The sequence below is a fragment of the Girardinichthys multiradiatus genome, chromosome 2, assembly GCF_021462225.1.
Source record: "Girardinichthys multiradiatus isolate DD_20200921_A chromosome 2, DD_fGirMul_XY1, whole genome shotgun sequence".
In the NCBI taxonomy this organism is placed as follows: Eukaryota; Metazoa; Chordata; class Actinopteri; order Cyprinodontiformes; family Goodeidae; genus Girardinichthys; species Girardinichthys multiradiatus.
In genome coordinates, this window is record NC_061795.1 from 42807542 (window position 1) to 42832986 (window position 25445).

The 25445-nt window shown below is 39.8% G+C and overlaps 1 protein-coding gene across 4 annotated transcripts in view; it reads left to right on the forward strand.

Moving 5' to 3' along the window:
• LOC124880764 (septin-7-like) overlaps positions 1–25445 on the forward strand; it is a 61270-nt gene that overhangs the window by 2435 nt on the left and 33390 nt on the right. For 2 of the 4 annotated variants that reach the window (XM_047386118.1, XM_047386132.1), the window contains exons 2-3: positions 3964–4060; positions 23452–23558. In XM_047386118.1, coding sequence (XP_047242074.1) covers positions 3964–4060; positions 23452–23558 — 204 coding nt within the window. Of the gene's footprint in view, positions 1–3960; positions 4061–23451; positions 23559–25445 lie in introns of all 4 variants that reach the window. The other 2 variants (XM_047386107.1, XM_047386127.1) reach the window with 1 other exon arrangement.

The following is a 25445-nucleotide window of genomic DNA, read 5'->3' on the forward strand; positions in this document are numbered from 1 at the left end:
AGACCTCTGCCCAGATTCAAGCCCAAGATCTGCGTGTAAACCACTGGGTTACCAGGCAGCCTACTTTACTGACAGTTTTATACCCTGTTTTCACTCATTTTGATCTCCCAGCTATCTGTTCGTGGTTGGTTTCTATCTTTTGCATATTTTTGGTATCAGTTTATTATAAAATTTTAAACACATGATCTGATTTAGCAGCTGTTCACGTCTCAAAGTACGTCTTTTACTCTTGAGAGCTTTTTATGCGCTGTCACTTGCATTTAGCAATGAAGGATTACTCACCGCAACGCATGCTACACATTGATGCCATTCTGCATCTGTTTGCAATAAAGCCAAAGGTGACTGTCAGTGTCTTTCTTCATCATAACAAGGTAGTGGTCATGCACCAAATAATAGAAATAGCTGTGGGTTAAGTGCTAAAAATACCAAAAGGGCACTAACACAGTCGCTGTTTTCAAAGGCACTCGACCTTCCCTTTGCACTGTTAAGTAAAGCAATACTTGATGAATTATTCATTTGGAATATGTGAAACTAAAAGCTGGAAACAGCTGATTGAGGCAGTGAGAAGGCCAAATGATCAGCTGAATGCCTTTGGAGGGTGAGGGGCTTGGCAATACGATGTCAGTAAGCATGCCAGCTACAATCACCGCTGGGTGGACTGGGGGATGGGGTTGCGTTGAATGGTCTGGGCTGACTAGTCTTTTTCTTTCTCATCCCCCATTACTACCTTTTTAAGTCCAGTGCCTGCTGCTCTTACTGTTTTCTCGCTTTCTTTTAGCTGTGTAGATCTGAAATACAAACCAGTGTTCCTGTTTATATTCGTAGACATGTAACCTATAAATTCTCACATGAACATGTACCAACTGATCCACACTACATCCATCTATCCCCTTATTACATTCACACTCAGGCAGTTATCGGAGCGTTTTCTATAAAAAGAACCCTTTCTGAGTACTCATAATGCAGCAGCAGGGAAATGGATGGATCATCAGAGGTGGTAGTTTACGTAACACACTCGGAGCATGTGAATGGGGGCGGATCAAACATGGGAACGTTGGAAAGTGCTTCAGGCTGGTTTGGAGTAGTAGCGCCTTCTTTTCAGTTGCATGCATCACAGTATTCATGAGGTGAATAGATTGTGCTTGGCTTTTTTGTTGCAGCTTCAGTGTCGGTGGTAGCGAGGTACCTTCAGTCTTTTTTTTTTACCCACAATTAAAAGTGTAGACATTTTGTTACTGGTTTGTTGTGATAATTCAATTTCAATTCAGTTTTATTTATATTGCGCCAATTCACAACACGTCGTCTCCAGGCACTTTACAAAGGGTTTACAATGGTGCCAGGTTGTTGGGGACGTTAGGATAAACTACTGAGTGTTAAGAGTTTGGCCATCTTCGAGCAGGCTATGTGTAGGGGGTACTAAATAAAATAATAAACTGATATAGTTGTCCATCTAGAGCCCAATTGTGGCCATTGTTATACTAAAAACTACAGGGATGGGGGTAATTAATTTTGTTTCAAACGTTTAGTCGTAAACAGGATATTGATTACACAATAAGTGAAGTTTGGAGCATTAAAGATGCTGCACAGCTTGTTGGTTCCTTGTAAATATTGACTGTGTTTTCTAGGAAGGCAGAATGCAGGAAATGCATCCTTTCAGGGAGCACTGTGTTTTATGTGATTATATATATATATTTTTTATTACACTTTAGGGCTGCACAATGTATCGTGAATATATCGTCATCGCAATGTCAGTGCGTGCAATATTCATATAGCAAACAACTGTTTGGGGAGCAATAATTATTGGGAAATGTATTCTAAGTGTTATAAACCTGCATTTTTCATGCTAATGTAGTATTTAGTCAGTTGGACAGAGTCTCACAGCAGATGCTCACACTGGACATAAATGACATCGCCCAAAATGCTAAAGGACACAGTGATGGAAGCAAGGATAATAAAGAGAGGAAAGAAGAAAATAGGCGTATATTTCAACTGATATCGTCCGTAATATTTGCTGATCTTATTGCCATCGCAAGATTTTCTAATATAATGCAGCCATAATTTTAACCCAATATTTTTAGGTCTGTCTTTTGTTGTTTCACTGTGAAACATCTTGTGATTTATATTTTGAAAGGCACAATATCTTGCATCTTAGATGTCATGAATATTTGCAAAATATTCATGGCTAAAAAGTGCTTAGATGCAAGATCTGGTAGGCTTTTGTATTTCATGGGCCATGCATTCACGCTCTGCATCCTAGTATTTGTTCATGAGAACGAGACAACATGCGATTTTTAGCAATAGTTTTAGAAAGACCAAGAGTCCCATCATGTTGTTTACATAAACAGACTAAAGATTTTACAAATGAACTGTGGTTGAAAGTATTTATAACCTGTGTCCAATAATTCAGTCCAGGCTGGACTAGTTGGAGTGGGGTGACACAGATGCAAAGTCAAAAAAAACCCATCAACTTAAGTTTGGTTTAGTTTATTTGAATTTCCCTTGGTTAATAACTTAAGCAAGTAAAATATAATTTATAGAGATATTGAGTTTACTTTTGTTTCATAATTCATGTAGGTGTTGCATTTAAATCATGATCTTGATACAGGCTTGCATTTAACTGACAGAAACTTGCAGAAATCCTTGTATGATCATTTTATATTTGGTACCAGATTGGATGAAATGCAGTCATATGCCAATAAAAACTATAAACTAATCCTTTAGTGTATATTAAGCTTCCTCCAAAGCTTTTTTGTTGTCAGATTTTGGGATTTGCTTGATGAATCCTTCTACCCTCACTCCGGTTGATGTTTACATTCTCTTTCCTCTTAGAGACAGTTTGAAATTGTTCCACAAAACTGCCACTCTGTTTTTGTGTAAAATAAAACTTGTGTAAAATAAAACTGGCCACGTTTCTGTTTTGCAATACATCGCAGTCATGTGACACTTAAGATGCATCGTTAGGCTTTACCATTTGCATCTTTTGCAGATATGATAAAACAAATTCTTAGTTGATAAACTAATTATTTCCTCACTGTGTATCAGAGACAGAGAACTTGGGGCCCAGATTTAGTAATTACATTGTGACAAACAAGGTTTACTTGCAGAAATAAACTTAGAAGGCCTGATGTTGCTGACCACTGGGTTTTAGATTAACACCTATCAGCAGGTCTGTCAGTTCTGCACGTCCATCTGTGCCATGCATGATGGAGCCTGAGAGACCAACAATCAATTGTGTTTGCCTCATGTAGCGTGCAGGACACTGCATGGTGATTGGAGGGGTTTTCTAATGATGGCAGGCTGAGAGAGAGAGAAAGGCAGAGGGAGGAGAAGGGGAACGGGGAGAGAGATGAAGAGATACCTTTGTGGCAACAAGCTTCCTTCCCCACACCCTGTCATACATGATGGGCACGCCTGAACACATAGGACTCCTGCAGTTTTTAATATCTTCATTTAGCTTTATTTGTCTGAATGAGAAAAAGTCAAAAAAAAAATTTAAGCTTATATCTGTTATAGTGATCTTACTAGAAATTAGTTTGCACTGAGTATCTCTTTCCATCCTTTTCTAACTAAAGTCTGTCATTTCTCACTGCTTCCTCTGAGCCCCCCACCCACCCAAACCAACTGTTTTTTCCTGACTTGTTTTTTTTTTACCAGCTGCACTTAAGTTGAAAGAGGTTCTGCTGCTGTAGCAAAGGAAAAATGCTAATTGCAGGTTTTAAAAAGGAGCAAAATGTTTGCCTTGTTTTATCACCACATCTTTTATGTCCCAACGTTGTTTTTATGTGTGCAGAAAATAAAGTTGCGAAAGTCTATTTTCATGTTTACATGGATCTTTTTGGTCTTTGTAAATCATTTCCATTACTATATTTGAGCTACTTCAAGTTCAACAGTATGTTATTATTACTCCATGCTGGATGTGCAACACTGAAACAGAAATATTGTCTTTACGTTTTCTTTCAGCAGCGGAACCTAGAAGGGTACGTGGGTTTTGCCAATCTCCCCAACCAGGTCTATCGGAAGTCCGTCAAGAGGGGGTTTGAGTTTACGTTAATGGTTGTTGGTAAGTTGAGAACATCTGCATCTGAATCACAAGTATTACATAAAACAGTTTGTGTTGAAGTCAAAGAGCTGCATGCACACCTGCAAGGCTGACCGACGTGCATTAGTCGTTGGCACAGCTTGACAGGAATGGAAACGTGTGGCATCCTGTGCACTCAGATGTTCAGGATGACAAGTTGACCATTTAAAGAGCAGTTTCTGCAGAGAGGTGATGCCCTTTGTTGCCTGACTAAGTTGGGAAGAATGTGTAAATACCTTTAAGTTTTCTCTGTGGCCCCCGGCCGTTTATTGATGCATTTTTGTGTTTTAGACAATTTCATTTGGAATGTGCTCCTTATGAGTGCTCCTTATGAGCTGGAGACTCAGTGCTCCAATTAACACATTGATTTTACACAACTACAAATATCTGGTGTAAAATTGATTGGTACAGAACACAGTTTTATTTTCGTCATTAAATTTAATTTTGGTGCAGCTGAAAGATGCAGATCAAAAGGTTACTTTATTCTGTATCTTTTGCTAAAAGTAAAGCTCAATCAGACATTTGTTTTTCTTTCTCCCTTGTTGTTCCCACTGCAATAAAGACTGTTACTTAAAAATCTGTAGTATTTTAAAATATTATACGTAGTGCTGCCAGATAGCCATAAAATTAGGGCGTGGCATCAGAAACCACATCCTCCTTACAGCAGCAACAAAGAAATAAAATTAGTTCATTCAGACATTTAGAATAAGCTAAAAAAAAGCAAAAAATTTAACTAAAAACAATTGTTGCTTTTTTAGAGACTGATTTCAGACGATACACACGTGGACAAAATTGTTGGCACCCCTCGGTTAATGAAAGAAAAACCCACAATGGTCACAGAAGTAACTTGAATCTGACAAAGGTAATAATGAATAAAAATTCATATATATATATATATATATATATATATATAGGGCTACAGGTAGTCACTGTGCTGTTTGGTGACATGGTGTGTACCACACTCAACCATGGACCAGAGAAAGTGAAGGAAAGAGTTGTCTCAGGACATTCAAAAGGAAATTATAGACATGCATGTTTAAGGTAAAGGTTATAAGATCATCTCCAAGCAGCTTCATGTTCCTGTGACCACAGTTGCACATATTATTCAGAAATTTAAGATCCATGGGACTGTACCCAACCTCCTTGGACGTGGCCGCAGGAGGAAGATTGATAACAAAACAAAGAGATGGATGATATGAACGGTAGCAAAAGAGCCCTGAAAAACTTCTTAAGAGATTAAAGATGAACTTCAAGCTCAAGCAACATCAGTGTCAGATCGCACCATCCGACGATGTTTGAGGCAAAGTGAACTTAATGGGAGATGACCAAGGAGACCATTGTTGAAAACAAATCATAAAAAAGCCAGACTGGAGTTTGCCAAACTACATGTTGAAAAGCCACAAAGCTTCTGGGAGAATATCCTATGGACAGATGAGACAAAAATCTGACTTTTTGGCAAGGCACATCAACTCTATGTTCGCAGACGGAAAAATGAAGCATCTGAAGAAAAGAACAAAGTCCCTACTATGAAACATGGAGGAGGCTCTGTTATGTTCTGGGGCTGCTTTACTGCTTCTGGCACAGGGTGTCTTGAATCTGTGAAGGTATAATGAAATCTCAAGACTATCAAGGGATTCTAGAGATAAATGTGCTGCTCAGTGTCAGAAATCTTGGTCTCAGTCGCAGGTCATGGGTCTTGCACCAGGTTAATGACCCAAAACACAGCTAAAACACCCAAGAATGGCTAAGAGGAAAACATTGGACTATTCTGAGGTGACCTTCTATGAGCCCTGACCTAAATCCTTTTTAGCATCTTTGGAAGGAGCTGAAACCTGCTGGAAAAGGCCCCCTTCAAACCTGAGACAACTGGAGCAGTTTGCTCATGAGGAGAGGGCCAAAATACCTGCTGAAAGGTGCAGAAGTCTCATTAACAGTTATAGGAGTCGTTTGTTGCAGTGATTGTCTCAAAAGGTTGTGCAACAAAATATTAAGTTAAGGGTACCATCATTTTTGTCCAGGCCTGTTTCATGAGTTTATTTTTTAAAATAATTCTGTTGAAGCATGTTTAAAAAGCAATGCCTGACTTTCATTTGTTCATTTTCATAGAATTTTTATTCATTATTACCTTTGTGAGATTCAAGTTATTTCTGTGACCATTGCAGGTTTTTCTTTCATTAACTAAGGGGTACCAACAATTTTGTCCACGTGTGTAGATACTAGAGGGGGCGCCTCTTGTTTTAAGCTTTGCATAAAGATTCTAAGAAGAGCAAAGATTTTACCGGGCCCCCCATGAGTACTTTTTACAAATCAGCAAATAAGTTTTTAATTACTCGCTCTCTTCAACATTACACTTTTTTTTTAAGCTGTGTAATTTTCAATACGTTCTTCACTAGTAAAAAGGTACTGCATACCACATGAGTACGATTCTTGGCCAAAACCAGCTGTCCCATTTATATAAGTGGTCCATACACATTAAAGCCACTCGGGTCTACATTGACTGTCTATCCCTCGTGTTTTAGATTTGAACTTGGTTACCATTGAGCTTTATATCATGTGATGAATCTGACAAAGTGTACCTTGTGGTGACTCTGTTCTGTTCAGTGAAAGTCGAGACACCAACACAGCAAGGGGTCCAAACATGTTGTCTTCCTTTTTAGTAAACATCAGCTTTGGATGGGCAGCAGAGTGATGACTTGGGTGAGAATCAAAGATATCCACAGATAAATAGGTCGTGTCTCAGTTCTTGTCTTCCATAGGTCCAATCTTAGGCTGTTATCCCCCTTCCAGTCCTATTTAGCCTAACTGATCCAAAATTCATAAACTAAGAGTATCTTGTGCAAAAAAGGAACATACCAGAATTTCTCTAACTTTTTTCTTCCAAAAAGGTTGTTTTTATCTTTATGTCCTGATAATTGTTCTAAATGTCCAATTTCCATGAGTTGTTTTCAGAATAGTCCACAGTCTCCCAAGAATGTCTGGCCATCATTTAGGTCCTCCTTACAGTCCAAACTGTCTGATATTTATGATCAAGTTGTTGCAGAGTCCCATCAGTGGCCCAAAATAATCTACCCAAGTGTAAGATGGAGTTTTGGCTGTAATCTGGCAGTTCTGTTACTACATTGTGTTTGCCAGGTGGTTTCTATGGAGTTGTATGAGGACTGGAAGTCTTTGCCATCCCACATTCAGCGACCTTTTACGAGCATATAGCATCTAGCACATACTTATGAAACTGAAAGTTCAAAGTTAAACGCTCCTCCAGCTTCTAGACATCAGATGAAATTTGAGAATAATCCAGATTGCCTCTAAAGGTGCAGCTGTTGTTTGTGTATCCTATAAGGGACTGAGGTTAAAAGGTTAAAGCCTCTAATTAAAAGCAGAGGGGGGCTCTAAGTCCTCTCATCCTACTTGGCCTGCTGACTGCTTTGTTCATGAATATAGTCACAGAAATATGTGATCTGATGGAGAACTGACAGAGGAAATTCCAGTGTTGGACAGGAGAGCTGATCGTGTTTTGATTTGAGGAACAGCGTGTTGGAGTTACAGGATGGAGCAGGCTATTCAGAGGCCTATTATTGTTCTCTGGTAGATCTGAAACAAACAGATGGTGGAATATGAGAGGACTCTTCTGATCCCTGGAGGTCACTCACTGAAACTCCAGCTGCACAGAATGAGAAAAGGTCCTTATGGATACTTCTGATCAACTGACAGGTTTATGTAAAGCCATGATGACAGGGAGCAAATATCAAACTCTTACTATTTGCAGTAAAACTCTAATAAGTGGTGGTTTTTTGTACAGCACAGATGGAAGTAACCAGGTAATTTGTCAAGCTGATAACAAAACTAAATTATTATTTATGTATTTTCTAAAATGACTCCATTTCTGCATGTCTTGATGTTTTAGTAAATATGGCTGCATTCAGTGTGTGCAGAAAATGTGGAAGTTAATTTTGCGGTATAGAGGTTTCACTGTAGGTTACGATAATAATCATGTAGATATAATTAAGCTGCCTATAATACATATTTTAATAGACATTTCTGTACTGACCTGTGATGTTAAATTGGGTCCAGCCTGGAACGCTTTGGTTACTAAAACCGTAAGCCATGCTAACATGCAGGAAAATAAATGGCAATAAACAAAATATCTGGCCCTGTTAAAAATATTTTTGTTTTAATCTATATTGTAGGAGGCTTTTTGCATTAGCGCATACACTAAAGTGAGAGTGATGAGGGGAAAATAGACACTTTGCAACAGCTGTGCTTTTAATTTTCATCTCTATGTGACATATGACAGCATAAAATGGTTTTAAAAAGTAATCACACACTTAAGACCTACCTGTACTTGTGATATTAGCTTATTGGTTAGGGATTCAAACAGCTCTATTTACATGCTTTAGTCAGCTGTTGCCTGGTTCTGCTCTATAGCATCTCTTTAGCCAAAACTCACATTTCCAACAGCAGTTATGTCACTACCAGATAATATTGAAAGTCTTCTCTTGCTTTGTGCTTCTGAAGCCAGACAGCAATTTTCTGTCAGTCGATCCCTCCCTAACAAGGAATGCCACCAGTAACTTCTTGTCTGGTGGGTTTTTCTTTATTTCCTTCTGTCTTTTCTTTTTCCTCCCCCCTGTTCTGCGCTCCTTCCCTTCACTCTTAGGGGGAAAAAGCTGCTTCCTGCACCTCTTTGTCCAGCTGGCAGTTTGAATAGAAAGTCTTGGAACGATTAGTGAGATCCAGCGCCAGCATAGAGATCTGAACAGAGCTGGGAGTCAGATCAGAGCTGGGAGGAGAGGGGAAGGGATGCCTGTTTCACGCTGCTTCTGATGTGCAATGAGACCAGTACTTAATAGCTCTGTCATGCCTCTGCTTTCCTAAAGTAGCCCAGGAGGAGAGCACAGAAGATGCTGTGTGGGAGACTCGACTCTGCAAGCATAGCTGTGATGTGGATTGATAAGTTAAATTACATTTTTTAGCAAGGAATAATTTTTAAGTTCTTGTCGAGATATAACACAGCAATTTTTGCCAAGGTATTAGTAGAATAAATATATTTTGAGTAATAAACGGGGTGAAATGATGTAAACAAAAAAACAATCACTTTCCTGCTTCTCAAAAAACACATGCCTCAATAGTATGTAGGATCAAACTGAAAGACTGAAAAACGCAGGTGATTGACCCTTGAATGCCTTTCATAGTTTAATAGCAGTTTTTCTGCTTGGCCAGTAACAGTTTGTGTGTCAGACTGGTCCTTGATTTGATGTTTATTTTAATACAGTTTGCCTGTTGTTCCCGCTGTCTGTCCACTTGTTGTTGTTCTTCTATAATCTTGCGAGCTTTGTGTGTGCATGTAATATATGTGTGTGTATGGATGTCCAGATAAGACAGTCTGACAGGCTTAGGATTGACCGTCTTGCCTACTGACCTTGCAGAAAGAAGTGAATGAAGGAAGGCTTTGGTGTAGGTAATCTGACGGCTTAACCAGATGCGCTGATACTCACAAAGTACACACACATACATACAAACATACACATTTACTAACACTCTGTTTTAGTGTCTATTCATGTGGCTACTTAATCATCCTTATGCCCATCTGAATGTCTTGTTTTAAAGGCTTAGCTGTGTATGCTCAGTAGTTTCTTTATAAGCCTCATTTTGAAGACCTCCCATTAGCCAATCATATGGCAACCTTGCAGTGCAGAACATTTTGCAAAAGAATGTCATCTTCAGGTTATTTTCACAAAAATACTGTAAGAAAGCAAAACTCTTATTAAAATATGTGGTGTTGAATAGGGGGATTAACTAAAGGAAAATTCATAAATTAAAGAAAGATACTAAATCATTTTTATAGTGTCACACATTGGGCTCCACAATATATTGGAAAAATACGAACTCATCAAATACTGTAATACTTCCCAATATTTTCATCATCATATGACTCTAACATCATGCCACTCTAGTCATGTTTTGGACCATGTGCATCCCTCTCATTTATGGCCACATTTTGCTGAATTACTACTTCAAGATTTCCAATGCAGTATGTGCTAAAAACCAAATTTATCTCGATCAGTTTTACTGACTGTAAGTTGAATGGACTTCATGTGTTCTCCACATAATTCTAATGAAGTGGTAAAACTGCAGAAAAAGATTTATCTGATTGTTCTGCAGAAAAAAAACAATGAAATGTGTATCTTTGTTTAAGAACGGAGGCAGTTTGGCAGGCATGGATGAGATATAGATAGAAAATTAGTACTTTGTAAGCAGTATTATTATGCTGTTACTTCCCAAAACTAGTTCCTATTGTTAGCAGAAGTAATTCAGAAAAAATCAAACATTTGTCAGAACTTGGTGTCATTCGGTGATCTGTGGTTGGCTGTAATTCCTCATTTAAAGTATCAGTTTAGCCCGACTGCAGCACACAAGCGGAAACACACACTGTTTTACAGTGGATAGGAATAGGAACCAACAGTTACTGATTTTCAGGAATGAGTTTTGTCTTGATTTCTTTTATATTTGCATGTAAAAGGTAAGGTATGATTCTCCACATGTTGCTGGCAAAGTAACTGTTCTTGAAATCAGAGCAGAAGTTCATGAACAGCAGGAAATCCAGATTAAATAAGATTCCCTTTGTTTTGGGGGTTTGTGACCAAATTGAGTATCCTAAAGATTTATGTACATGCAGCAGGTAACATTAATGCCCATTGTGTGCGCTCTGGTATTTTCCTATGACTTTGCATGCCGGCTCACTGCTTTGCTAGATAGGCATAGGCTGATTAAGGTCTTGACATACCTCTATGTGTCCATGAAAGCGAGCTGCTCGACCTCACCTACAAACGTGAAACCAATAATCATGCTGTTTTTTAAATGAGCTGAGCCATAGTAGGAGTGGACGATATGGACCAAAAAAAATATCTTTTATTTTTATTTTTAACGATAATCTGACGATATCCTTTTTCTTTCTTTCTTTTTTTTTACGAAAATTGCTGTCAAACCCTACTTGCCTACCAGTACATCTATGGATAAACACGGTGTTTCAGAACATTAGCCCTTGTTTATTTTTCAAGTGCTTCATACATCTTCTGCAAAACATTGCCCAACAATGGACATATTTGACAATGACTAACTTCAAGTTATGTCCTGGCTGTACATAAATCACAGGGGAATATACCAAGGTTTTCTCAATGGTATCTTAAGCTTTTGTACAAAAATAAATAAATAAATGTAAACAAATATCATTAAATTAAGACATCAAAATATAAAGCAAATGAAATACTTTAAATCAAATAAACAATACCTTGTATTGTCACTGGCACACAGATTTGGCTAGAATTCTGGAGAAAGAAATGGAGGCCAACTGTTAACAAGTGCAGGTTATTTACTTAAGGTTATGAGCCAAAACACCAGTCTGTCCACAGCATCAGGCTTGAGAGAAGCCGTGTGTCAGGTTACAACATTTCCACCTGTGCTGAAAGCCCTCTCTGACGGGCTACTTGAGGCAGGTATGCGTAGATATTTTCTGGCCAGTTTCGCCAGCCTGGGGAAATTCACCTCTTGTGATTCCCACCACTCAAGAGGATTGACATCACTGTCCACCTCAGGGATCATTAGGTAGCTCTTGAGCAGTGGCTAGTGACTCCCCTTCTCTTGTGTTGTTTTTTGAAGTAACATCCAAACAATTTTTTTGGGCTTTTTGGGTGGCTCCCTGGTGTCATCGCCCCTTGCTACATCCTCTGTTGTGGTGCCCTGTGCTGTTGAGGTTGAGGGGCCTGGGGAAACGTGGTCTTCCTGTGTTTCCATGGCTAGCAGCTCAGTGGTTATTTTTGATGAAACTGCTTCAATCTGGTCATCATCATTGTAACGGTTTTTCAAGCGGGGGTCAAGTGTAGATGCCAAACTTGAGAGGTCAATGTATTTTGTGTTCAGGTACCCCAGAATGGTATCTTTGATTGTTTTGGTCAGGTCTGTGTCCTCACACTTAACTGCCAGGACCTCGGTGTTGAACAATGACAGGACAGGTTTGAGGCAGGACACTGTGACAACTTTCTCACCTGAAAGTGCATCGGTCAACTCTAACAGAGGACCAAGGGCTTTGCTTACTGATTCCAGCACCTCAAGATCCTGCCAGGTTGGATTGAGATGACGGCGCTTTTTGTCTGCACCCAGCACATGACGGATGGCCTTCTCTTGTTACACAAATCGCTCAATCATGCGCTGTCTGGAGCCCCATCTTGTGGGTGATTCAGTTCAAGTTTATGGGCAGGAAGCTCCAGTTGTTCTTGAGCATCACTCAGGGCTTTCTTCATTTTCCAGCTGTTGGAGAAAGCTGCTACCAGCTTCTTACAAAATACAATGGCACGGTCCACTCTTGGATCATGCATGCTCCTCTCTGGAAAAAAAAAAATGCATATAAAAATACGCTCCATAATAATAGGCTAACAACAGCCACTCCTACTACTACCACAAATAATATTAATAGTGATGATGATGTTAATAATGATAGTGAACAATGTGTAAAAGAATCCTCTTATTTTATATATATATATATACAGGGGTTGGACAATGAAACTGAAACACCTGGTTTTAGACCACAATAATTTATTAGTATGATGTAGGGCCTCCTTTCGTGGCCAATACAGCGACAATTCGTCTTGTGAATGACATATACAAGTCCTGCACAGTGGTCAGAGGGATTTTAAGCCATTCTTCTTGCAGGATAGTGGCCAGGTCACTACGTGATACTGGTGGAGGAAAACGTTTCCTGACTCGCTCCTCCAAAACACCCCAAAGTGGCTCAATAACATTTAGATCTGGTGACTGTGCAGGCCATGGGAGATGTTCAACTTCACTTTCATGTTCATCAAACCAATCTTTTACCAGTCTTGCTGTGTATTGGTGCATTTTCATCCTGATACACGGCACTGCTTTCAGGATACAATGTTTGAACCATTGGATGCACATGGTCCTCAAGAATGGTAGTCCTTGGCAGTGACGCGCCCATCTAGCACAAGTATTGGGCCAAGGGAATGCCATGATATGGCAGCCCAAACCATCACTGATCCACCCCCATGCTTCACTCTGGGCATGCAACAGTCTGGGTGGTACGCTTCTTTGGGGCTTTTCCACACCGTAACTCTCCCGGATGTGGGGAAAACAGTAAAGGTGGACTCATCAGAGAACAATACATGTTTCACATTGTCCACAGCCCAAGATTTGCGCTCCTTGCACCATTGAAACCGACATTTGGCATTGGCATGAGTGACCAAAGGTTTGGCTATAGCAGCCCGGCCGTGTATATTGACCCGGTGGAGCTCCCGACGGACAGTTCTGGTGGAAACAGGACATTTGAGATGCATATTTAATTCTGCCGTGATTTGGGCAGCTGTGGTTTTATGTTTTTTGGATACAATCCGGGTTAGCACCCGAACATCCCTTTCAGACAGCTTCCTCTTGCATCCACAGTTAATCCTGTTGGATGTGGTTCGTCCTTCTTGGTTGTATGCTGACATTACCCTGGATACCGTGGCTCTTGATACGTCACAAAGACTTGCTGTCTTGGTCACAGATGTGCCAGCAAGACGTGCACCAACAATTTGTCCTCTTTTGAACTCTGGTATGTCACCCATAATGTTGTGATATATATTGCCCACCTCTAAGCCACAGCACTTCCCTCAGATATGTCTCTCTTTTCACTACAGCCTTCTGTGAGGCAGTAATGCGCTGGTTTATACATCTACTCTGACAAATGAAGGGATTTCTCATCAGGATATATATGTTGCTTTTGTGGTAAGTTATGTGAAGATGTTATTAATGGTTTTTTAACCTGTTGAAAGATTTATCACTGTAGGGTTGTTGGAAAGGACATGCGTCCTCCGAGTGACACGCTAGTCAGATATACACCATCTGTTTTAGTTGACTTTAGCAATTCAAAACGACTCAAACTGAAAATGTTCATATCAGTGAGTTAGTCGATTTTTGCAGTCTACAATTTAACAAGAGACTTTTGATACTGTTAGTGCCATTTTGTCCAGCCGAACAGTCCGTGTGTCTATCTGCAGTTTTCCTTGGTTGAGCCCGCCGGCGGGATCAAACTGCCACATCCGCTTCAACTGCTCTGCTCTAGCTCCCTCAAGAAAGGGATAAACTGTTCGATTTTCCGTCAGACTGTCAGTTGTGCATCAGCATCGAAGAAGGTACGATCCTGTGCTTTCGAGGTTTCATACTTGTTTGTGAGTCTACTGTTAGGATTTTTAATCAGCTGATGATGCAGATTGATGCTGCGTACTTCAGACTAGCTTGTCCATCTTTACACAGTCCAAGGAGGTACTTGGTTTTCCAGCAAGCTCAGGGTGATATGACCTCTCTCTACAGCCTGGAGTATCAAGATTAAAATAACATTATTAACTTATTATACCCATAATAATCATTATGTTAAATTTTAGCAGCAGCAGCAGCAATAGTTGTTGAAGCTTCGTTTAACAGTTAGATCATTTTAGTTTAAATTTGTATCGTGATATCCTGAAACTGGGCAATGTTACTCAATGTTATCATACCATGAGAAACTCTTGCGGGCTGTGTTTATTAACTGAGATGGCTGAGTGGAAGAAAGCAACCGTTATTAGTCATGTCTGGGCCTGCTATGACAAGTCAGTGTCAGCTTCGGAGTCACAGTGAATGACAAACGATTGGGCAAACAGCAAAAATCTGGACACGTAGCTATCGTGTTTCTTACCTAAAGCCTATCAAACTTGAGCCTAATGTGTTGTTACAATTTAACATGACGTAGGTCCACTGTGCAAAGGTTTGAGGGCTGGAAGTAAAGAAAGGAGTAACATAACAGTTGCTGTTAAGTGTACTGTTAACCTGAATTTACACAAATCCAGCACACACACAGGGTTGTATAAGACCAGTGGAAAATCTCCCAACCAAAAGAAGCTAGATTTTCTAACTATGACCCAGTAAATAAGGTATACATAGCTGAACGCTTTGCCACGTTGCTTGACTGTTATTTTGTTTTGTCCACATCTATATATGGTGTTATGGACGTTTTTGTCATTGCAAAAAGATATCCTGGACCTTTCAGGTTTATGCCTTGGTTAGTTTCTCAGTAAGACTCCTGTGGTATCATCTTCACTGTGTTTTTGTTTTGTGTAAGTTTACATTCACTTTTCGCTGACTTACTGATTAAATAAATGTTGTCAGCTCAAGTGAATTTCCACCTTTAAAATAACAGAATAAAATCTGTTTCAGTATTTTTCAGAACTGCATTCTTGCTAGATTCTTGGTCAATTTAGTGTGCTGTCAGCCATTAGCGGAGCACTACATCATCCCGTCTAAAAACCTCCCTCACTAAGTCTCCTCATTGCCTCTGGCTTCAACACTTTGCAGACTAATACGTCAGAGTGCATCTCTGTGTATGTGTGTGTTTGGTAAAATGAAGTATTGCATGTATGTGCATGTTCTGTTGAATTACTCGAGGCGAGTCCCTTTTTTATTTATTTTTCCTCATTCTTCTTCACTGCTCTGCTCCCGTTTTCTGAGCCTCTATTTTGAGACGCACATGTCTGCTCTGACCCAGCACGTGCTGATTCTGTCAAATTTGGTCCCAGCCCCAGTGGATCACACCAGAACATTCACCCTCTAAATTGTAAGAGGAATAATAAAGTCAGAGAAAGTGGTCTGTGTCTCTGCCAGCCTCCATGAGCACCCACATGCCATAAGAATGGGTCCTGACACAGTTTAGTGTTGGGTTCTGGCTTTTCTATAGAATCTGTCTGACATGCAGATTTTTATCTTTTCCCTAAACAATAACCTTTGCCCTCTGTTTCAGCGAGTCCATTTTATCGGTACAATGGACAGTTATCTTCTCCAGCAGTCTATTGTTCACCAAATACAACTTTCCTTGCGTCAGTGTGTCTGTGACTGATGTTTTTTTTTCTTCATGCCTCCATGTTCCCCAGATGCCCCATTTCACAGTTTATGGGTTTGACTTCACACATGTCTGTTAGAGGTGTGTATGTTTGTGTTGGGTGTTAGTCTGAAGTCCTGTCAGGATGTGAGGGGCCAGCTGCTGCCTCCGGCCTGACCGATAGCAGCAGGGACAAAATCAGAGAAAAAAAGAGGAATGTCAGGAATCTCATGGGAATCCTGCTGTAACTGTTTCTTGGTTTGTTTTTCTGTTGCGCTCAGTCCAGTTCGCCCGAACTCTATCAGCGTATTCATAGTCGTACTATATATGCCTGGTTTTATTTGCAGACATACAGTGTGTCATCCATGCTACTTATACCTCAGTTTCTGGACTGTAGTTATAACTGTAATTTCTCATAAATATAAGAAGAATGACAGCGCAGGTTAAACCTTAGACAAAATACCTCCATGTGGCTAACTACCATACAAATCACTGACTAACCAATTTAACAAGGAGCCATGAAGATGCCTTGAAAGCGAGTTAATCTTGTAAGGTCTATCTGCCAAACGTAATGAACAATGGCATCAACCATCTGTATAATTTATTTGCATAGCATATTTAGTCTCAAATAACAGGAGTTACTCCAGAATGCAAAGAACTGGAGCTTTTTGTAGAATGAGACATGAACTGTAATTTTTGTATGTTAAATATTATAACTAAGGTAAAATAAAACTGTTTTATTAAGTTTATATATGAGATTTCACTACTTTGGCAAAAACATTTATAAAGAAAAATAAGAAAATTAGCATGGCCTACAAGTAGAGGTAAAGTAGTTATTGGTATCAAGGCATACCAACGTTTCAAAACTGCAATAACTTTCCATTCTTAAAATTATTATATTCATTTTGATAAGATGCCTAAGAGAGGGCCAGAGATTTCTCCAGCTATTTGGAGCGTAGTGCTGCTGCTCCCCTTGTTGCTGTGCACTACGTCAGCTGGCTAAAAAAACACTGCTGCACTTTTCAGTCACAAGAAAAACAAACTCATCTGTGTGGAAATAACTTCTGAGTTTGAAAAAAGGACCATTATAGTGTGGAAACCAATGGAGAACCCCCCCCCCCCCCCCCCCCCCCCCCCATGTCTTTTTATTATGATTAAATAGCCAGGCTATCCAAATACAACATTCTGCAAAGAAATCACATTTACTTCAAAACTGCTACAAGATGTAGCAGACAGTAAGAATAAGTGTTTCTTCTTTAGCTTTAAAGAACTTCATCATCTTAAATCATCATCCATTGAGAATCACATGGTGGCCAGCGCCTTCCTACAATTGCCATAGTCTTCCAGAAAGCTGATCAGCAACCAACTTGATGGTTGAGTTTCTTCTGGATCTGTCGGAAGTCGATACCAATCACCCTAAACTGCAATATAGCCGCAAAAGCTCTACTCTCTCTCAGTCTGGCTTTATAACTGATACTTTCAACAATAGTGGACTGCCAAGGATATACATAGATGTGAAATGGGACCAAAAGCTGGAGAGAGATGAAGTCACTGAGAGAGGAGGAATATGAACAACAGGAGTAAGCTGGAAGGGTCAGCCATCCATCACCGACATTCAGGTCATTAGTCTGCTTACAGAGAGCTGGCAGTGCACTTCCACTTGTCATCTGGAACCAATATTTAATTAAAGCTGAACAAGAGGGGGCTAATTGGGACAGACCTGCCCCTAGGGAGTTTAGACTCCCCCGGTGACACTCTGCTTCCATCACCCTGTGAGACTCTCAACCAGAGATATGACCTGAGTGATTTTCAGCTTCCATCAGTTATATATGCAACCACCTATCCTTTAGTCTCTGCAGTCAGCTTACCTGAAGAAACTGTTTTATGTATTTTGCTACAACTGGGCACTATAAAGTGTTAAAACATTAGTTAGAAGCTGATGTGATCTCTCTACACTTTGAGATCCCAATGAACTTCTTCATAAGTGGTCTACCAAGGTGAGATTTCAGGCAGCAGCTACAACACAGATCACCGGACTGTAGGTATTTTTTTCCAGAAGCAGTGCGGTTTCAATGTGGGACAGTGTCAAGAAAGCTTGATGGCCGGCACGTTGTTGATCGGTAGACAGCAGCTGCTGGTGTGGGCCATTATAAATTAAATTAACAAACGTACGTTGTTTGACATTACCAGTGCTGATGTGTGTTGTCCTCAAAACATAAATGTACCACTCACCTACATCTAAGTTTAGAGAACCATTCTCCAACATTCCCCTTATTATAAATCATTTTGCCAGTCAGGATCACTTAGGACGGATGACATTAAGGTTGTATTTACTAACAGCACTAGCTAACAGTGACCGATGCCTATATTCAGCTTCCAGTTAATGGTTGATGTAACGAAACATTGTCTTTATGATTATGATACATTTTAATCTTCTCAAACCTTTTGGTTGCAGTTCTGCTTCCTTTTAAATGTTCACATTGTTGAAATATCTTTAAGTTGGAACCATGCCTTGCCAAAGTATTCACACCCCCAGTGTTTTTTTCACATTTTCTGACTGACTTCAATGTTGAGATGTTATGTGATGCACGAACACTGACCAGCATTTAGTGGTGGACTGGAAGGAAAAGGATGGGATATTTTTGATACTTTGTAGAATCACCTTTTACTGAAATTACAGGTTCCAATGTTTTTATGATTTCCTTAACAGTTTGTCACATTTAGAGAGTAACAGTTTTGCCCAGTGTTCTTTGCAAAATGGCTCTAGCTCGGTCAGATTGGATGGAGAACATCTGAGAACATACATTTTCAAGTCTTGCCACAGATTCTCAGTTATATTTTGGCCTGGACTTTGACTGGGTCATTGTAATACTCAAGTTTTTATGTTTTATCTAAACCAGCTGACTGTTTTTGGGCTTGTTGTTTTACTGGAAGCTGAACTTTAGTTCTTTTGCAGCCTCCCCTGTCTCCCTGTCTCTTTTTAAAGAAGAGCATCCCAACAACATGATACTGCCATTTCCATGTTTCTAGATCGGGGATGGTGTTTAGGTTGATGTGCATTGTTCTGCCATTCATACCAATTTTCATGTAGGCCAGAACATTAAATTTTAGTCTGTTCTTACCAGAGAACATTTTCCACACACTTGCTGTGTCCCCTTCATTACTTTTGACAAACTGTAAACATAGATGCTCAAAACTTGGGATGTTATTTTATAATCCAACCCAGCTTTAAATATCTTCACAACTTTTTCCTCAGGCTTCCTACTGTGTTCCTTGGTCTTCATGATGCAGTGCATTGATATATCGGGGTTCTTCACAGAACAGCTAGATTTATACTGAGGTTAGCGTACATATAAAATCCCAATAAAATACATTAAAGTTTGTGATTGTTCCCAGGCAAGACAAGGATAAGTTTCAAGGCTTATGAATACGTTTTCATGGCAATCCAAAGCTGTTATATTGATCAAAATCTAGACCAATCACATTTTGGGTGCAGACATGTCAGAACAGACTAAAATACTTCATTTCCTGCTGTTTGTCTTAGTCAAGATAGCATCAAGAGTGACACCATCCTGCCAAGAGAGTCCAGTTTACTAGAATGATGTGTAAACATATACAGCATATATACAGGTCCTTCTCAAAATATTAGCATATTGTGATAAAGTTCATTATTTTCCATAATGTAATGAGGAAAATTTAACATTCATATATTTTAGATTCATTGCACACTAACTGAAATATTTCAGGTCTTTTATTGTCTTAATACGGATGATTTTGGCATACAACTCATGAAAACCCAAAATTCCTATCTCACAAAATTAGCATATCATTAAAAGGGTCTCTAAACGAGCTATGAACCTAATCATCTGAATCAACGAGTTAACTCTAAACACCTGCAAAAGATTCCTGAGGCCTTTAAAACTCCCAGCCTGGTTCATCACTCAAAACCCCAATCATGGGTAAGACTGCCGACCTGACTGCTGTCCAGAAGGCCACTATTGACACCCTCAAGCAAGAGGGTAAGACACAAAAAGAAATTTCTGAACGAATAGGCTGTTCCCAGAGTGCTGTATCAAGGCACCTCAGTGCGAAGTCTGTGGGAAGGAAAAAGTGTGGCAGAAAACGCTGCACAACGGGAAGAGGTGACCGGACCCTGAGGAAGATTGTGGAGAAGGGCCGATTCCAGACCTTGGGGGACCTGCGGAAGCAGTGGACTGAGTCTGGAGTAGAAACATCCAGAGCCACCGTGCACAGGCCTGTGCAGGAAATGGGCTACAGGTGCCGCATTCCCCAGGACAAGCCACTTTTGAACCAGAAACAGCGGCAGAAGCGCCTGACCTGGGCTACAGAGAAGCAGCACTGGACTGTTGCTCAGTGGTCCAAAGAACTTTTTTCGAATGAAAGCAAATTTTGCATGTCATTCAGAAATCAAGGTGCCAGAGTCTGGAGGAAGACTGGGGAGAAGGAAATGCCAAAATGCCAGACGTCCAGTGTCAAGTACCCACAGTCAGTGATGGTCTGGGGTGCCGTGTCAGCTGCTGGTGTTGGTTCACTGTGTTTTATCAAGGGCAGGGTCAATGCAGCTAGCTATCAGGAGATTTTGGAGCACTTCATGCTTCCATCTGCTGAAAAGCTTTATGGAGATGAAGATTTCATTTTTCAGCACGACCTGGCACCTGCTCACAGTGCCAAAACCTCTGGTAAATGGTTTACTGACCATGGTATCACTGTGCTCAATTGGCCTGCCACCTCTCCTGACCTGAACCCCATAGAGAATCTGTGGGATATTGTGAAGAGAACGTTGAGAGACTCAAGACCCAACACTCTGGATGAGCTAAAGGCCGCAATCGAAGCATCCTGGGCCTCCATAAGACCTCAGCAGTGCCACAGGCTGATTGCCTCCATGCCACGCCGCATTGAAGCAGTCATTTCTGCAAAAGGATTCCCGACCAAGTATTGAGTGCATAACTGTACCTGATTATTTGAAGGTTGACGTTTTTTGTATTAAAAACACTTTTCTTTTATTGGTCGGATGAAATATGCTAATTTTGTGAGATAGAAATTTTGGGTTTTCATGAGCTTTATGCTAAAATCATCCGTATTAAGACAATAAAAGACCTGAAATATTTCAGTTAGTGTGCAATGAATCTAAAATATATGAATGTTAAATTTTCATCATTACATTATGGAAAATAATGAACTTTATCACAATATGCTAATATTTTGAGAAGGACCTGTACACCCAAACAGAGGCTCCAGTCCAAACTGGTATTACTAGGAACAGTTTACCCAGCCCTAAGGAGGAGGGCTTTGTACATCTGTCCCATCTCATCTTGAAATGGTCTCTGTGGACACATGTACATGCTTGACCTTTAACTCCAAATAGTCTATTGTGAACGAGTCGTTCATCTCCTGTTGGGAGAGACTGTGGGAGAAGCGGAGTGTGTTCATAACTCAGACGGAGACAGAATATCATCCATAGCTGTGTAAACACACTCCGGGCACCAGCTAAGACTTGAAGACAGGGACAAAACACAAATTCACCAAGTTTTCAAAGTCTGATTAAACATCCAGATGTCCCACAGTCATAATAAAGGAAGCCCTGTTCAATTCAAGGGTGTGTCTAAGAGGAAAAAAGGAGTATGTCCAGAAAGAAATGGTGAATGGCAAACATTTTTAAAGAACTGGGTGACATTGTATTGGTTACTGCTGATCTCAATAGGCAAAGCTCCTGAGTCAGCTCTTCAGACAGATTTTGATGTTTTAGAAAAGTGCTGATCAATATGAAGTTATCTGAGAAACATCTGATTATCATTTTGAAACTGGAAAACTTCTAGCTTTGTTCTTTCTGTCTGCATACAGCTTGGCAGCACTAAACAATTTTTTATAGGTGCTGACAGCATCTTAGTGCTTTTGATCGAATCCAAGTATGTCTGCAGAAAGTATGCTTTCATTTGGCATTAAGTTAGAGGTCAATACAAAGTTTCCCAGATGGTGATTCATAATGAAGTTTGTTCCAAGAGGATATTTTTTAAGAACAGAAAACAATAACTTTTTATTCTTGGTTCGAAGAGGACAGTGCAAAGTTTCCAAGACCAATAAAGCTACTGCAGTTGACACATTACTGGAAAAGAGGACTGGGTAAAATCTAGTTTATTTATAGCAACATGTGAACACTGTAAATGTGAAGTGGATAAAAAAAATGAGATGTATTTCCGTTTCAAAAAGAATTGAAAGAAAACTGATTTTTACAAAATTTCCCTGTTCCTGTTTTATTTATTTCTAGAGTTACTGTCAGAAATTATTTATTTTATTTTGTTGAAAGAGGGAGAGCAACTGTAACAGTATTCCACAACAGAAAATGGAATCTCATCTTTGTGGCACATTCCTAAAAAATCAACCAACATAAAAGCCGAACTGGGAGGAGATCCTGGGGCAGACCCAGAATGTTCCAGCCTGGGAATGTGTTGGGATCTTCCAGAATGAGCAGCAGAGGGCTGTCTGAGTTTCCCCTCCTGGACCTGTTCCTTCAGGAGCCGATCTTCCATAAACGGAATATGATGGATGGATGGATGGATGGATGGATGGATGGATGGATGGATGGATGGATGGATGGATGGATGGATGGATGGATGGATCTAAAAAACATATTAACAAATAGCACATCAACTATGTGCTGTATCCAAGCATATTCATAGAAAGTTGAGTGGAAGGAAAAAGGGTGCACCAGCAGCAGAGATGACCACAGCCTTGACAAGACTGTCAAGCAAAGTCCATTCAAGTATTTGGGGGAGCTCCACAAGGTTCTCACGTTGACAAGAGATATTGTTGTTTTAATATCATGATTTCATTCCACTCCTACAGGGCTTGCTTGTCTAAGGTTTTACTGGGGCAGACTTCCCTTGTCTCTGAGACGTGAGCCAGATGCTCAGCCATCAATGACAGTCGTGTGTGTGTGAGAGAAATCATATGGGATGTGTAAGCTTGGATTAACTGCACCTTGTCAAATAAAAGTTTACATTATGTTTCTGCAGCTTCAGTGTTGCTGTCATCACAGTGAGAACAGGAGTGAAAAATTCCTACAGTGACCACAGAAACATTTAGATTTATTTATAAAGGACACATTCAGAGAGACGGACAGAGGAAGAGTGGATTAGTGATGTAATGGTGAAGAATGGAGTCACCCTAAGGCGAGGTGGAGAGGAAATGTTTCATTTCCTCTATCTGTGAGTGTTTTGTGATGAGAGATGAGCTCCTGACCTTTTCTCCTCACAGACAATGAATCGGTTTTTTTTCTGTTGCAACCCAGTTCTCATAGAGAATATATATATATGCAGAGCATGCACATTTCACATTTTTAATGCCTAGTTAATTGCCTTCAGCATAAGTATTTAACCACAGAATTAAACAGTCAGCTGTGGTTCCATCATCATAAAACCAGAATCCTTATTAATCCTTTCTTTACTTTTTTCCTCAGGTGAGTCTGGTCTCGGTAAATCCACTCTTATCAACTCTCTGTTCCTGACCGACCTGTACTCCAAGGACTACCCTGGTCCCTCCCAGCGCATCAAGAAGACTGTGCAGGTGAGCCCGGTTCTCTCTTGGATTAGTTTGATTCAGCATCTCGACGAGTTGGTTGTGCAGAAGTTTTGCAGATGTCAGTTATTTACATTGCATCGACCTCACCCTGCCAAGGTCGCTGTCATCATAAATTTTGATGAGCTCCACTAGTTTGGGCAGTTTACCAACAGAGTCTCATTCATCTTTTTTGTACAGGTCCTTCTCAAAAAATTAGCATATTGTGATAAAGTTCATTATTTTCCATAATGTCATGATGAAAATTTAACATTCATATATTTTAGATTCATTGCACACTAACTGAAATATTTCAGGTCTTTTATTGTCTTAATACGGATGATTTTGGCATACAGCTCATGAAAACCCAAAATTCCTATCTCACAAAATTAGCATATTTCATCCGACCAATAAAAGAAAAGTGTTTTTAATACAAAAAACATCAACCTTCAAATAATCATGTACAGTTATGCACTCAATACTTGGTCGGGAGCATAGCCCATTTCCTGCACACGCCTGTGCACGGTGGCTCTGGATGTTTCTACTCCAGACTCAGTCCACTGCTTCCGCAGGTCCCCCAAGGTCTGGAATCGGCCCTTCTCCACAATCTTCCTCAGGGTCCGGTCACCTCTTCTCGTTGTGCAGCGTTTTCTGCCACACTTTTTCCTTCCCACAGACTTCCCACTGGGGTGCCTTGATACAGCACTCTGGGAACAGCCTATTCGTTCAGGTGTTTAGAGTTAACTCGTTGATTCAGATGATTAGGTTCATAGCTCGTTTAGAGACCTTTTTAATGATATGCTAATATTGTGAGATAGGAATTTTGGGTTTTCATGAGCTGTATGCCAAAATCATCCGTATTAAGACAATAAAAGACCTGAAATATTTCAGTTAGTGTGCAATGAATCTAAAATATATGAATGTTAAATTTTCATCATGACATTATGGAAAATAATGAACTTTATCACAATATGCTAATATTTTGAGAAGGACCTGTATGTAGCGACAGCGGTTCAGTGGTGAAGCTGAATTTATTTTTCTTTTCAAAGTACTAAATACACATGTAGAAAGCAAGAGGTTGTCCTTAATATTGCACCTATAAATGAATAAAAATATTGCACCTTTTGTGGGTAAAGTGTTTAGTGCAGATGAGTATGTAGAAGAGGGAGAGAGATGGAGACTGAGATGGGAGAGTTTACAGAGTTCAGCTTCAGGTAAGAAGCTGTTTCTGAGCCTGGTGGTCTTGCTTTGGATATGTGGGTCTCTTGTGCCACGCTGCAATAACTCTTGAGAGGTTTAACACCCTTATTTTATTATTACTATCGCTTACTGTTTTTTTTCCATTCATAAAAGACCTGAAATATTTCAGTTAGTGTGCAATGAATTTAAAATATATGAATGTTAAATTTTCATCATGACATTATGGAAAATAATGAACTTTATCACAATATGCTAATATTTTGAGAAGGACCTGTATGTTTGGGTTAAATACTATTTTCTGTATGAGTTTGTTGATGGATGATGACTGTCTGAATCCCAGCTACAGCAACAAATACAGGTGTGAGAAGCATGAACAGAAAAACACATTTTACTTTAATATTTCCAACGTTTTCAAAGTTAGTCTGTATGAAGCTATTGGGACGTTTTTTAATTAGCCTGTTTAAATTCAAATGTCTGGCTTCTCCTTTGAATACTGACATTCCCTTAGCTCCGATACTTTAAACTTTCCTGCTCCTATGATCACTTATAACTACTTCGACATTATGAATGTCTTGATCAGAATCAGTCATTAGAATCGATGTTTTGTTTATCAATAAAAGTTCACAATACATTTCATCAGTATTTCAGTTGTGTTTCACTTAATTTACCCACCAACTGATCTCTGGATGCTGCAGT